At 32.3% G+C, this 13067-nt stretch overlaps 2 protein-coding genes across 4 annotated transcripts in view; one reads left to right on the top strand and one right to left on the bottom strand.

Moving 5' to 3' along the window:
- The window catches only part of SsRbeta (signal sequence receptor beta), a 417378-nt gene that overhangs the window by 287413 nt on the left and 116898 nt on the right, over positions 1–13067 (bottom strand). The gene's annotated exons all lie outside the window — the stretch shown is intronic.
- Positions 1–13067, top strand: part of LOC145334433 (uncharacterized) — a 45199-nt gene that overhangs the window by 3480 nt on the left and 28652 nt on the right. Inside the window, exons 2-3 of the mRNA XM_080179892.1 lie at positions 6766–6990; positions 10562–10645. Of these exons, the coding sequence (XP_080036018.1) occupies positions 6766–6990; positions 10562–10645 (309 nt within the window). The remainder of the gene's footprint in view (positions 1–6765; positions 6991–10561; positions 10646–13067) is intronic.

The raw sequence follows: 13067 nt of genomic DNA, 5'->3' as shown, positions 1-13067 counted from the left end.
CCGCTGAGTGCTTTACTTTATTAGAGAAGCTGGAAATCTGGTGTAAGATCCAAGTAATAATATATCCATTACCCCAACCTTTTGATAACTATGAACTGACCATGTGTTTAGTGCAAGTGGCCTTTAGATTCAAATTTGATTGTCAACATAATTTAATTTTTTATCCAACTATTTCGCCAGGGAAATATGTATTATCCATTATAAGAGTAACAGGATGTCTGTCTGTGTGTTTATACTAAAAGTTATGGCTCTTCTTTATAGTTAAGGGGTTTATCTTACTTCCACCCTTCCAAACCCTCCCATAAAAAGTTTGCCTTTAGAAATATAATCTAAGATGGTTGGTTTCTTTCCCCCCCTCAATTTTGTACACCTAGAAAAGGCGTAGAGGAGCATAGCTTACAGTGTATTGGGATGTTTATTTAACCCCTACTATCCATACAGGGCATAACCCTGCGGAGCAAAGTAGCTGATATAACCTAACTTAAATTGACCTAAAGTATTTAACAAACAAAAAAATACACCCCCCCCCCCGAACCTAGTAAAAGTGTCTGACTCTGTTATGACATAAAAAAAATTAGCCAATGAGAGGCCAGTATACACTGTAATTGACCAATGGTAAAATTTATAGTGGCCTCTCATTGGCTATTTTTTACGTCATTATCAGAGTCAGACACTTTTACTAGGTTCCACCCCCCCTATAAATTTTCATTTTTTTTTCAAAATAAGCTGGAAAAAGGGAGTCAATGCTCAAGAAGGTGCACTTTGTATGAAAACGACAATCTATTTCCCCCCTTATTTATTAACCATTTTCTCCATGATGTTGAGCGTATAACGGAACAGATGACACTGAAATTTAGCACAAGGATTTTTCCTTTGCTTCTTACTTGTTAAGTTTACCAATGACAATTCCTCCTATTAGCAAGTGCTGCTTCGCCACTAGAATCGGATCTTGGACAAAGAAGCTTCGGACAAAGTAGCTTCAGACAAAGTAGCTTCGGACAAAATAGCTTCAGGACAAAGTAGCTTCAGGACAAAGTAGCCTCCTAAGGAAAGTATCCTCCACTGTTAATAAAGGTCATGGCCGCTGCGCTTGGCCCCCTGGCCTGCGTAGCCGCGGGCGCTCGGCCCCCAAGCCTATAACCTAATTTAACTTAACCACTTTTCGCAAAATCCACGAAATTCTAAACAACCTATGTATTATCAGTTGATGATATTTTTATTAAATAAATGTTCTGAGGCTAACATAGGTTAGGTTATAGGCTAGGGGGCCAAGCGCCCACGGCTAGGTAGGCCAGGGGGCCGAGTGCTGCGGCCATATTGGAGACTATTTTTCTTAGGAAGCTACTTTTCTTAATTAGATGTCCTGAAGATACTTTGTCCTGAAGCTACTTTGTCCGAAGCTATTTTGTCCGAAGCTACTTTGTCCGAAGCTACTTTGTCCAAGATCCCTAGAATCTACTTTTATTTGAATTTCATGTTAGATTCTCTTAAAATTACTACCTACTTTTCCGGGATATTTTAGAGATTTTATGCGTCAGAGAAAATCTTACTACTTTATATAATAGACTGGCGGCTGCACCCCTATTAGCTAAGAAAGAGATAGCAAGATAGAGAGAGAAAGAGAGACATTGGAGGATTGTAAAGCTTAATGACTACTTAAATTTGTCCGTCTGTCTGTTTTATCATTGTTTTTAAATATTTTGTCATTATTAAAATTCAAAATTAAACAATATGTTTTATGTTTAAATTAACGTAAAACTTTTTGTATGTTTGTAAGTGCTAACATATGTGCTAAAAATTAACATTCAATATGCTTAACGAAAAATTGTAATATGTTTAATTTGTATTTCAAATATTGTTGTTTAAAGTTTGATTTGCGAAACCAAGAAGGGGGTTTAGATAGTACCTACAAAGTCTTATACCCCCCTACCCCCCAACCCCCTATATATTTAGAAAATTTTTCTTAAATTTATATGCTATAAGTTAAGCTAAGCTTATCATTTGTAATCTATAAATGAATAAAGGTACTAAGAAAGAGAGGGAATGTCTGATTGAGCCAATAGGAGAATCACATCGGTACATACATTTAATTTCATTGGTTGAAATTTTGTACACATCTTGTTACGAATGCATGTTTTTTTTCATTTCATACATAGATAAAAGTCAGCTGTAAACAGTATATTTTCTTAGTAGAAAGCTTTGCGGAATCAGAATTAATTGCCCAAAAATTTCGTTTAAATTTGAAAGCTTAGTAACGAGGTGGATTCTTAAAAAAAAGTTATGCTGGCTACTCGCTGGTGAAGCAAAAATATTTTTGTGAAAAATCCTCCAAAATCGAATAAAAAAAATTACAAAAATTAAATAAAATCTTAAAAGGGTTATTAACATATGATTTTGTTTAATTTTTGTAGATTCGTAATGTGCTTTTGGATGATTTTTCATAAAAGTAATTTTGCCTCACTATCGAGTAGCGAGTCTATAATTTCTTAAGAAACCACATCAGCTTGAGTCGAAGGTAAACAATACTTTTGTCTGCTAGAAATGTCCCTTCTTAGATTTGACGAAGAAAGGGTTCAGAATATGCTTCTATTCTTCTATTTCTATTTATAAACGATAATAGGGCTCTTCTAAAATGTATATTTTAATGTCTATGCATTCATCTATAATTTGAGTGTATAAAATTTTGAACTTCATTTTTGGGATTAATAATAAAAGCTGATGAATGGTTGAAAATTTTAATTATAGCAAGGTTAAAACAGAATTATTTTACATGGTTTGAAATATGCTTTTATGGATGCTGTCAACCTTGTTTATTTATTAATATTTTAGGACCCTTAGAAATGGATGTATAATTACTTGGATATTACTCCAGATCATTATGTTCTTTAATAATGTGAAACTTGTAGCGGGCTAGAATAACTATCCAATATCTCCTCTCGTTTTAATCCATCCCCTCCCCTCCTAATGGATAAATAAACTGACAAATGAATTACAGGAGAAATAGCAATCTAAATTGTCGACATTTTTTCCCCTGTCATAAAATCCAAGAATATTCAACATCCTTTCGATTGGACGTAATATTTCTAATTGAGTTTTCTTGTAAAAAATTCCATAGCTGAAACAAACTATTCATTATAAATTATTGTCAATCTATAAATATTCCACTTGTAATTAATATTAAATCTTTGCAATTTCCATGAAGGTCATTCTTTGACCCCCCCCCTCTCCTTCACAGTGAAAAATAAATTAGGGGGGCAGTGGGGTTGGTTTCCGTGATTATTTCTTTGCAAGGTAAGGGATTGCAGAATAGTTATTTCTCGCATCGTATTATAAACGGCTTTCCGCGGATATAGAAAGTACAAATATGAGATTAAAACTAGTTTTTTTAGCCCCGAGGTGCCGGAGGCACCGGCTAAAAAAACTGGTTTTAATCTTATGATTGTACATTTTTATATTCGTAGAAAGCTGGATATAATACGATGCTAGACATAGTTTTTTCGTATGGATGAGAACCGGTTCCTATCCACCGGATTCGAATGAATACGAGAAAACATATTATTTTCAAAACCAAGAGGGAATGGGGGGGGGGGGATGTTCTGTGAAGTCCAATTAACTTTTGAGGGATAATATAAAATTCTTTATTAGGATCACATTGTCATCAAATATAGCACAATTGTTTTATTTTCATATTTATAGAATCATTGACGTAGGTAGAACATTGAACAAAAGTGAATTTTAATTTATTCTGGTAAAAATTCAGGGGATACAAGGATTTATCTTAGCTGGAATCATATCAAGTAGATAAACTTATAGGTTTACCTATCTACCATCGTAAGATTGATATACATAGTTCTATCTTCCTTTTCCTATTTTATGCAGTGTTCAGGTTATTTTTGTCTATAGCTAAATATTGAGTTAACCACTGAACCGACTGAGTTCTCCATTTAAGGGAGGAATAACATACGTGTTTGGGTGTTTTTAGGCTATTTTTTCTTAGATTGTGATGGTTTTTTCAAATAAAGAGCCCCTGGAGACTATAAATTAAAAGGCTTGCAGAAATGGATAAAATGAAGAAAAAGTTTAAGAAATATCCCAAAATCTCTGTTTAAAATAATAAAATTATAAACGCACAAAAATCTTTTCAATAAAAATTTGTAGAAATCTACTAATTTAAATTTACATAGAATTGAAACGAGTTCTTTTCAATTTCTTAACAGTTATTCGTCTTTTATTACAATTTTCGTCATTCTATTGTCTTTTGAACTTATTACAATTATCTTTTCAGTATTACTTAAAACCGGTTCTGAGCCATACTGAAAATTCATGTATGGCATAGTATTACTGACAATTTTCTACGAATATGAATATGAAAATGAAAATTATTAAATTTTTAATTTAAAATCTGCAGAAAGCTGTGTGTGTAATAAGATGCGATTAATAACTATTCTAAGATAAGAGATGGGATGTATGTACTATATGTATGGCTGTCTTTCCCCTTAGACTAAGGGACATAACCCTAATCCTTTAAAAAAGTAACAAGATATCTTTTTGTCTGTGTGTAGCGAAAAATCTCACTAACTGCGGAACCGATAAGGCCCTCATTTAAAGGACTGTTTATTACTATTTTGAAAGAGAAAAATCGCCCCTAGAAAATAATAAGAAAAAGTTTCTTAATTTGCCACATAAGGCATTTAGGGGCGAAGCAAAATATTTATGCTATTAGTTATATGATGATATTTTCTATTTTCTTAATGTAACTAGTCTGAGCTTCGCTATTTATTAATGTTGGCATCCTTGTAAGAGCATATTTTAATTACAATCCCTTCGGGGTAGATATGAGGCAATGTCACTAAATAAAAACTTTGAAATTAAATCTTTAGGCGGTCAATTAGCAACCATTATAATAGATATATTATAACTTTTTACAATTGCAGTAAGGAGCTTAAAATATCAATGTACCTATCAGAGCGACTTTCAATCCTTACTATTTTGGCCTTATTTATAACAAAAAATATTAACTGGTAAAGGAAATAAAAAGGGTTGAAATGTTTAAGTATATATCACTTTTTAAAATTTAATTTGTAATATACAATATTTCTTGTATTATTTAAAAGATATTTGTCCGAAAAATTAAGACATAAATGGGCCTACTTATACACTGTCTATATCCTTGATTAATATCTTTGAAGGTCAAAGAAAGTAACCGTGTAATGTTATCTAATGAATGTCGAAACAGTTTATAAAAGGAAATATAATTGGCAGATTCGCAGCAACTTTAAATATTTTCTTTGTCCATCCACAAGTAGTCAATTAAACGAACTAAGTAAGTTTTTACTGGATGCTCTTTGGTTATGGGTATTAGGGTGGGTCGATTTTGGAATTTCACATTAGTAGACATTGGCAAGGGTTACTGGGCCAATATAAAACCCTGTAAAACTTGAAATAGGTTTTTTAATCCAAAAACAACGGGCGCGCGGGGGGTATAAAATGTGCCCGCCCCCTTATAAAACCAAAAATTGAAATTCCTTCAAACACAGGCATGTTGCATATCAAAATGACCGCATTGAAATGCTGATTACAGATCTGAAAATCGTTTTGAAAAATATTGATTCAGTTTGAAATGATTTTCAAATAACCTACTAAAATGAACAATTTTGACTTAATCAGCCGTTTTTAGGTACTTAATGAGATCTTATTCGAACTAGGATCAATATTTTTCAAAACGATTTTCAGATTCGTAATGAGCATTTCAATGCGGTCATTTTGATATGCAACATGCCTGTGTTTGAAGGAATTTAAATTTTTGGTTTTATAGGGGGGTGGGTACTATTTATACCCCCCGCGCGCCGGCAGCCATAAGAGCCAAGTCACTTTTGAAACTTGAATGGGGCTTATCATACATATACATATATGACTTCCACAACTTATGATAACAGTAAAATCTAAAAAAAGGGTAAAATGGGCCCACCCTAATGGGTATCATAAAAAATCAACATTCTGTATAAAAAGCTGCCAAAAAAACAAATTACGGATTGACGGACAAACGAACGGACAAACAATGTAAATAAAAAATTAGCCTCTATTTTAACAAGTTAAGAAATTAATTCGTAAAACTTTTGTAAAATTTTAAAATTGATGACACTGTTTGTAGCCAAATCTTATAGAATTAAAGCGTTGGCGTGCACCACCCAAAAAACTTCCCTTGATCCCAAATCGAGGGGATTGTGGGCTTTAGTGGGGACAATTAAAGAGAACAAGATAATATGTATTTTTGTTTTCAGAGGTTTGGAAACACCCTCTTTGGTGTCCACCCACCCAATAAAAAAAAGCGTATTAGGGGGGTGTCTCCGACCCCTTAATTTTGCCAGTAAGGTTGGATATCCTCCCCTACACCAATCCTCTGCCCGCCTCTAATTAGTAAAGTATACCTAAAACTAAAATAATTGTTCAGAAGTATTCAGAAATGAAATTTCTTTTAACTTTAAGAATATAATTTAGTTGGTTTAACAACTACGAGAAAACGTAAAGTGACACTAAAAAATAAGGTCTTACGATAAAATAACCAATAAGAGGCCAGTGTAAATTTTACCATTGATTGGTCAATTACAGTGTAAACTGGCCTCTCATTGGTCAACTTTATTGTCAGACATAATTTTTTTGGTGCCACTTTACGCTGTCGCATAACTACACAATATTTAAATAATCATCCTGGTTAGGTTGTCAAATATTTTGTATTTCACCTAATAATATGATTTCATTTTCTAGATCGTGGTATGTGCCGAGGACCTAAGCCACCTCCCCATGGAGCACAGAGGGGGTGAGGGCCCTGTCCTAGGAGCCGGAGAACCTATAGCCCTACCCCAGCGGGACCCACGTACCCCGCCCGCGCCTATACAGCGTGGTCCTCCCCCGCCGCCTGGACAGGGCGGACCTCAAGCCCTGCCACAAAGACAGTTTTTCAATTTTAACCAAAATCAAATTAAAAGACAGGTATGTTTTATATCTACTTATAGCGATCACTTTTGTAATAGGTGGGGTGGAATGGAGGGGTATAACGACTTTCCACTATCAATTTTAGCGGTTAACGAAAAAAATTAGAAACATATTTTCTCGTGGGAGGTTCTCTCCTCTCAAAAAATTATTAACCTTTAATACCTTTAATAATAATAAGAAACTACTGTTGACGAGATCTTCAGTTACAGATGCATTGATAGATAGACATTCACATACTGTTACTTTATATAAGGATATTATTACATCTCCTGCATATTACAACATATGCAATGGAAACGTATTGCAAAGCCACGAGTGCCCTTGTGAGGTTATACACCTGCAGAGCTTATCTAAACCTTTCTTTACCTAACTAAATAAAGTTAATGCAATTTTCTTTTGAAAATAAAATTAAGTATGAATAATAATTGAAGTATGCTTCTAAAATTACAGTCACAATTAAAATGATCTTCAACTCTGTGTATCTCTTAATAATTTACCAAATTTTACCTACTTATTAATAATTATCAATTTTTAAAAATTGAAAGTTAAATATGATTTATATTAAATTTGAGAAGTATTAATAAATACTGAAGCACTCTCCAAAACTAGAATAGGTTTAAATTTAGAATACTTCAAAATTCCGTCATTATTAATATTATCAATAAGTTTATTTTTAGAAAATTTTAATTAACTAACTTATTGAAAGGTTTTGCCTATATTTATTTCAAAAACGTTTTAAAAGCGAAGCTTTTCTATAATTAGGGTCGGTCCGTCCGTCCGTCCGTATGTCCGTATGTCCGCCCGTACGTCCGTCCGTATGTCCGTCCGTCCGTCCGAGATAGATAGCTTTTATTCGTTAATTTAGGCATGTTAGAATTGTCCTATAGATTTCAATGCATGATGATTCCCGTAGTAGTTGGGTACGATTTAGAAAGCGTAGCAACTCTATAATCATTACCAGAATGTCCGTACGTCCATTTTAAACATATTGATTTTTCTACTTTTTTAACAACAAATTTTCAGGTGTTTTAATTATCCGTTTGATCTGATTTTTGGTATATTGATTCCTGGAACAACAAAGAACAATATTATAAGCGAAGCAACTCTATAATCAAGTCCAAAAATGTAAGTATGTCCATAAACATTATCCTGTTTTTAAGCAGTTTTTCAACAAATTTACCTACAATTTTGATTTGACATTTATACATTTATGTTCCGATTTTTCAGTTCAGATACTATACAAGTGTTAATGTCCGTTTGTCCTACCGTTTCAGTGCTTCGCTTTTATGGATGTTGTCATCCTTGTTTAATTTAAATTATATCAAACCAAGGATTGCAATATCCATAATTACACAAGAACTCTAACAATTGCAGTGTGACTGTGGTTTTCTATATTAAAGAAAAGGTAACATTGAGTTGATTTGAGAATTTATTTGAATTTATCAAAGTTTCTACATGTTCTAGGAATGCTATTAGAACAAGGATGACAACATCCATAAAAGCGAAGCACTGAAACGGTAGGACAAACGGACATGAACACTTATATTGAGTCAGAACTGAATAATCAGAATATAGATGTATAAGAGTCGAAGCAAAATTGTAAGTTAATTTGTTGAAAAACTGCTTTAAAGAGTTTATGTTTATGGACATACTTACATATTTAGGACTTGATTATAGAGTTGCTTCGCTTATAACATTATACTTTGTTGTCCCAGGAATTAATATACCAAAAATCAGATCAATCGGGTGATTAGATCACATAAAAATTTGTTGTTAAAAAAGTAAAAAAATCAACGTGTTTAAGATGGACGTACGGAAATTTTGGTAATGATTATAGAGTTGCTACGCTTTCTAAATCGTACCTAACTACTAAAGGAATCACCATGCAAAATTTGAAATCAATAGGACAATTCTAACATGCCTAAATTAACGAAAAAAGCTATCCGTTACGGACGGACGGACGGACGGACGGACGGACGGGCCGACCCTAATTATAGAAAAGCTTCGCTTTTAAAAATCAGATGAAAAATATAGCGTCTTTAGCACTTTGGAAAGATAGATAGATCTTAAATAAAAAGTTTTATATTCATTGGATGATTTTAACTTGTCTAAATTTGCATTAGGACGTAACTTTTCATTTTATCGATTTAAAATAATAATCTTAAAACTATAAAAAGTATTTTTTTTATTAACATTTCAATCACAGCATACAGTTTTAAGCTAAAAATGAAATTAAAATAAATCTTAATAGAAAACAGGATGTTTTTAACTTGAAATTTCAAATATTTTAATGAGGGATCACCAGTCGTTAGAAAATACTTACAACATCAATAAAATATCATTACAAAAAAGGAGGATGGGTGGGGGGGGCTTTGCTACTATTTTCTTTTCTTCACCTTAATACCTCATTAGGGTGGGATTCTATTTTGATTTCAAGTGATCATATTAAGGATCAAAGGGCATCATCCGCTTATACTGGGATGCAATACTCTAGATCCCGCTACAGGATATTAAGTTAAATTACATCCAACAGACAACCAACCCTTTTATTGTACGGCCTTTGTCTGAAAGTCCTAACACCGCCTGTTTATGGGACAAGACATTCCCGCTTCTCTCTCTATTAATGTCACGTGCCAGACATAGTAGCAGTTTTTAGTATTTACTGGCTGTTTTTCTTAAGAATTTACTGCCATTAGAAAGCCGCAGAAAACGACTGGCCACCCATTCCTAGTTTCAGGATATAAAGACAAATTTAAAATCCAATATAAAATATTTTAATCCTATTCTAATCTTAAATAAGTTTATTTTCAGTTTTAAATTACATTTGTAATTTTACCCCTTACAAAATTAGAAATCAAAATTAGGTTTTCATGTAGGTTTTTATCTATTAAGGTTAATCATGTATTTAATTATTTTATAAGGCTACAGTGTAAATAAAGAAAAAAAAACAGATTTAACTATCTGCAGACATATTTTTTTTATAGTTAAATACTGCAAATTTAGGTTTTTAGGGCCATGGTATTTTTAATAAAAACTAATCAAAAACCTAACAAGATTTTCAACACACAAAGATTCTCTAAAAATGAATTTTCTTTGAGACAGCGTAAAGTGGCACCAAAAAAATGACGTCATACGATAGAATATCCAATGAAAGGCCAGTATAACACTTAACTGACTACTGGACAGACGGACATTTGGAATTATACGGATTAGCTTCACTAATGATTAAAGTAATAAATTGATGAAATAAAAACAACAAATTAAAATTTTCTTTTTCAAAAATATAAAAAAATACATCAAACAATTTTGAATATAGACTAGACATATATTTATGATGAAAACATTAGTTTTAATTGTAGCAAAAAATTGACTGTAAATCTTACTGACACCAAAATTTAATAAACATCTCTCATTCGTTAGATCAAACAGCACTTCTATTAAATCTTTCAGTTGAGGTAATTTTGTTTATCATCAATCGTAGTTAATTTCAATTTTATGTGTATTAATTTGTCTCTTAATTAAGATCTTAAGATCTCGGATAAAACCTAATTATATTTCCAATTTTCAGGTTACTACCTCTAATGCTGGAACAACGGCTGCAGATGCCTGGTTGGATCAGGCTCCAGACCAACCCAAAATTGAGGACATCCAGGTAGATAATCCTTATACTAAAGTAACAGGATGTCTGTGTGTTTGTGTATCTGTGTGTTTGTACCGAAGGATCTCGCTAACCACTGAACCGATTAGGTTCTCCTTAACAGGGTAGCTTCTCATAGGTCCCGGGAAGGTTTATAACTATTTTGGGGGAGGGTACCACCACCCTCCTAAGAGAAATCACAATAAAATCGAAAAAAAACGAAATATTCCCGCCGCATAGTGTCGCTAGCGTAGTGGCGCTGCGTAGAGACTTGAATTTAACAGCTGATTGACCATAGACAAATTATTTCGCAAATTAGATATTTAAATTAAAAAAAAACATTTAAATGCCACTAGAGGCCTCTAGGGGCGTAGCCGCTAGTAAGATATAAAGAAAGAAGAGAAATAACCAGATAGATACCTAGTTGGATGAACCTAAGATATTTTTGAATGAATAATGGGTTGTTGAGAAATATGCTGGAAGAGAGAAATTTAGAAAAGTACATGCAAAATTGACAAAATACAGGTGTAAAATTGACAGACAGACATTCAAATAGACCTACAATTTAGCAGAAAAAAGAGAAGAAATAAATATTCGAACAGACAAACAGACAGACAGATAGCCAAACAGACACACAAAGAAACAGCCTGATAGACAGAAAGTACAGACATATTAGATGTCACATCAGACTGCCAGATTAGATAAACAGGCAGAACAGATAGACTAGACAAAATATGAAAAGACAGACAGACAGTCCTGGAAAAGGGTCAAACAGAAAATAAACAGATAAACAAACAAACATACAACCAAACATTAAAAGAGACAAACAAATAAAAACACCCATATAAACCTAGATATAGATAGACAGATAGTTAGATAAAAATAAAAAGAACAGACATAGGAGCATAATTTGCAAAGTAAGTTTGGGTCATATGGTGCAAGAAGTTAATAAGATTTTAAAAAGATACTTCACCTTCATTTATTTTTATAATTTCATCATCAATGCAATCCTAACACAATCCTTTAAAAAATCTGTATATTCAAGCAATTTTATCTCAATTTGACCCCAAAATGATGTTTAAATATTCTTCAAGTTGACTTCTTTTAAATATACAGATATAAAAAAAATATTTTTTTTTAGAATTATATGAAAGATAAAAAGATAGAATTTTTTGATGAATGATATAATCGAACTTTATTTTGTGTAGGAGTATCAAGACTCAAGAGAATTTAATGCACAAAATTTGATACATCTTCTTAAACTTTTATAAGTTACAGAGACTGCAAGTGTTCATGGAAAAATAAAATGAAAATAAAGGTGTGCCATAGATTTGTTAAAAATCAGCATATTTAAAATGGACGTCAGGACTTTATGGTAACGATTATAGAATGCGTAGCTTCTGAAATCTTACCTAATTGTTATAGGAATTATATTATCCTGAAAAGCTTGAAATCGGTAGAGCAATTCTAAAATTTCTAAATTAAATAAAAGAGCTAACAGTTACAGACGTACGGACAGACCTTTACCTATTATATTAAAGCTATGCATTAAATATATACATATACAGGGTGTTTTTTTATGAGAACTTTTTTGAAAGCAATTTTACCCCACTTATAGTTATCAGAATTTAATGATTAATGGCTTATTTTCTTCGTTTTTTAAGGCAATTAATAGAACAACAAAAAATATTTCAGTTTTTATTTAAAAAGTACAGTAAAATCTAAATTTCAAAACTTAGGTGTCAACATATAAAAATGGCTTTAGCGCATTTTTCTTAAAAAAAATGGATTTTCTGTAGTCGACTTTGGGGGGCCAGTACTCCCTCCCTGGTTGAGATATGACCTTCAAACTTTAATATTTTCTAGTACATGTCCCTAATAGTATCTGTATACATTTTTAGCTCTATATCTCAACTTTGAAGTGTTTAGCAGCCATTCTTGCAAAAGGTTGATTATTTGAGCATAAGAAAAGTGCGCTAAAACCATCTTAGATGTTGACACCTAAGTTTTGAATTTTATATTTTACTGTACTTTTTAAATAAAAACTGAAATATTTTTTGTTGTTCTATTAATTGCCTTAAAAAACGAAGAAAATAGGCCATTAATCATTAAATTCTGATAATTATAAGTGGGGTAAAATTGCTTTCAAAAAAGTTCTCATAAAAAAAAACACACTGTATTATATAAGACACCTTATAACATAGTAAAGTAAATAGTCATGGAGGTATGACATTTTAGAACGCTCTATGCGTGTTAAAAATCTCATTGATATTAAATTTTGTTGAATTTCCTATTCAGAAATTTCTTTAGATTTTTTCAACAAAAAAGAACTATAAAAAATATCAACATAATAGCGAAGCTTAAGGAATCAAACGGAAAGCATTTTATTTATTGTTTTTATCATGGATCGGCAGCCACGTGTCTGCTACGATTATGT

This window comes from Acartia tonsa, chromosome 2, assembly GCF_053477335.1.
Source record: "Acartia tonsa isolate MP-2025a chromosome 2, ASM5347733v1, whole genome shotgun sequence".
Classification (NCBI taxonomy): Eukaryota; Metazoa; Arthropoda; class Copepoda; order Calanoida; family Acartiidae; genus Acartia; species Acartia tonsa.
This window is presented reverse-complemented; position numbering and strand designations above follow the sequence as displayed.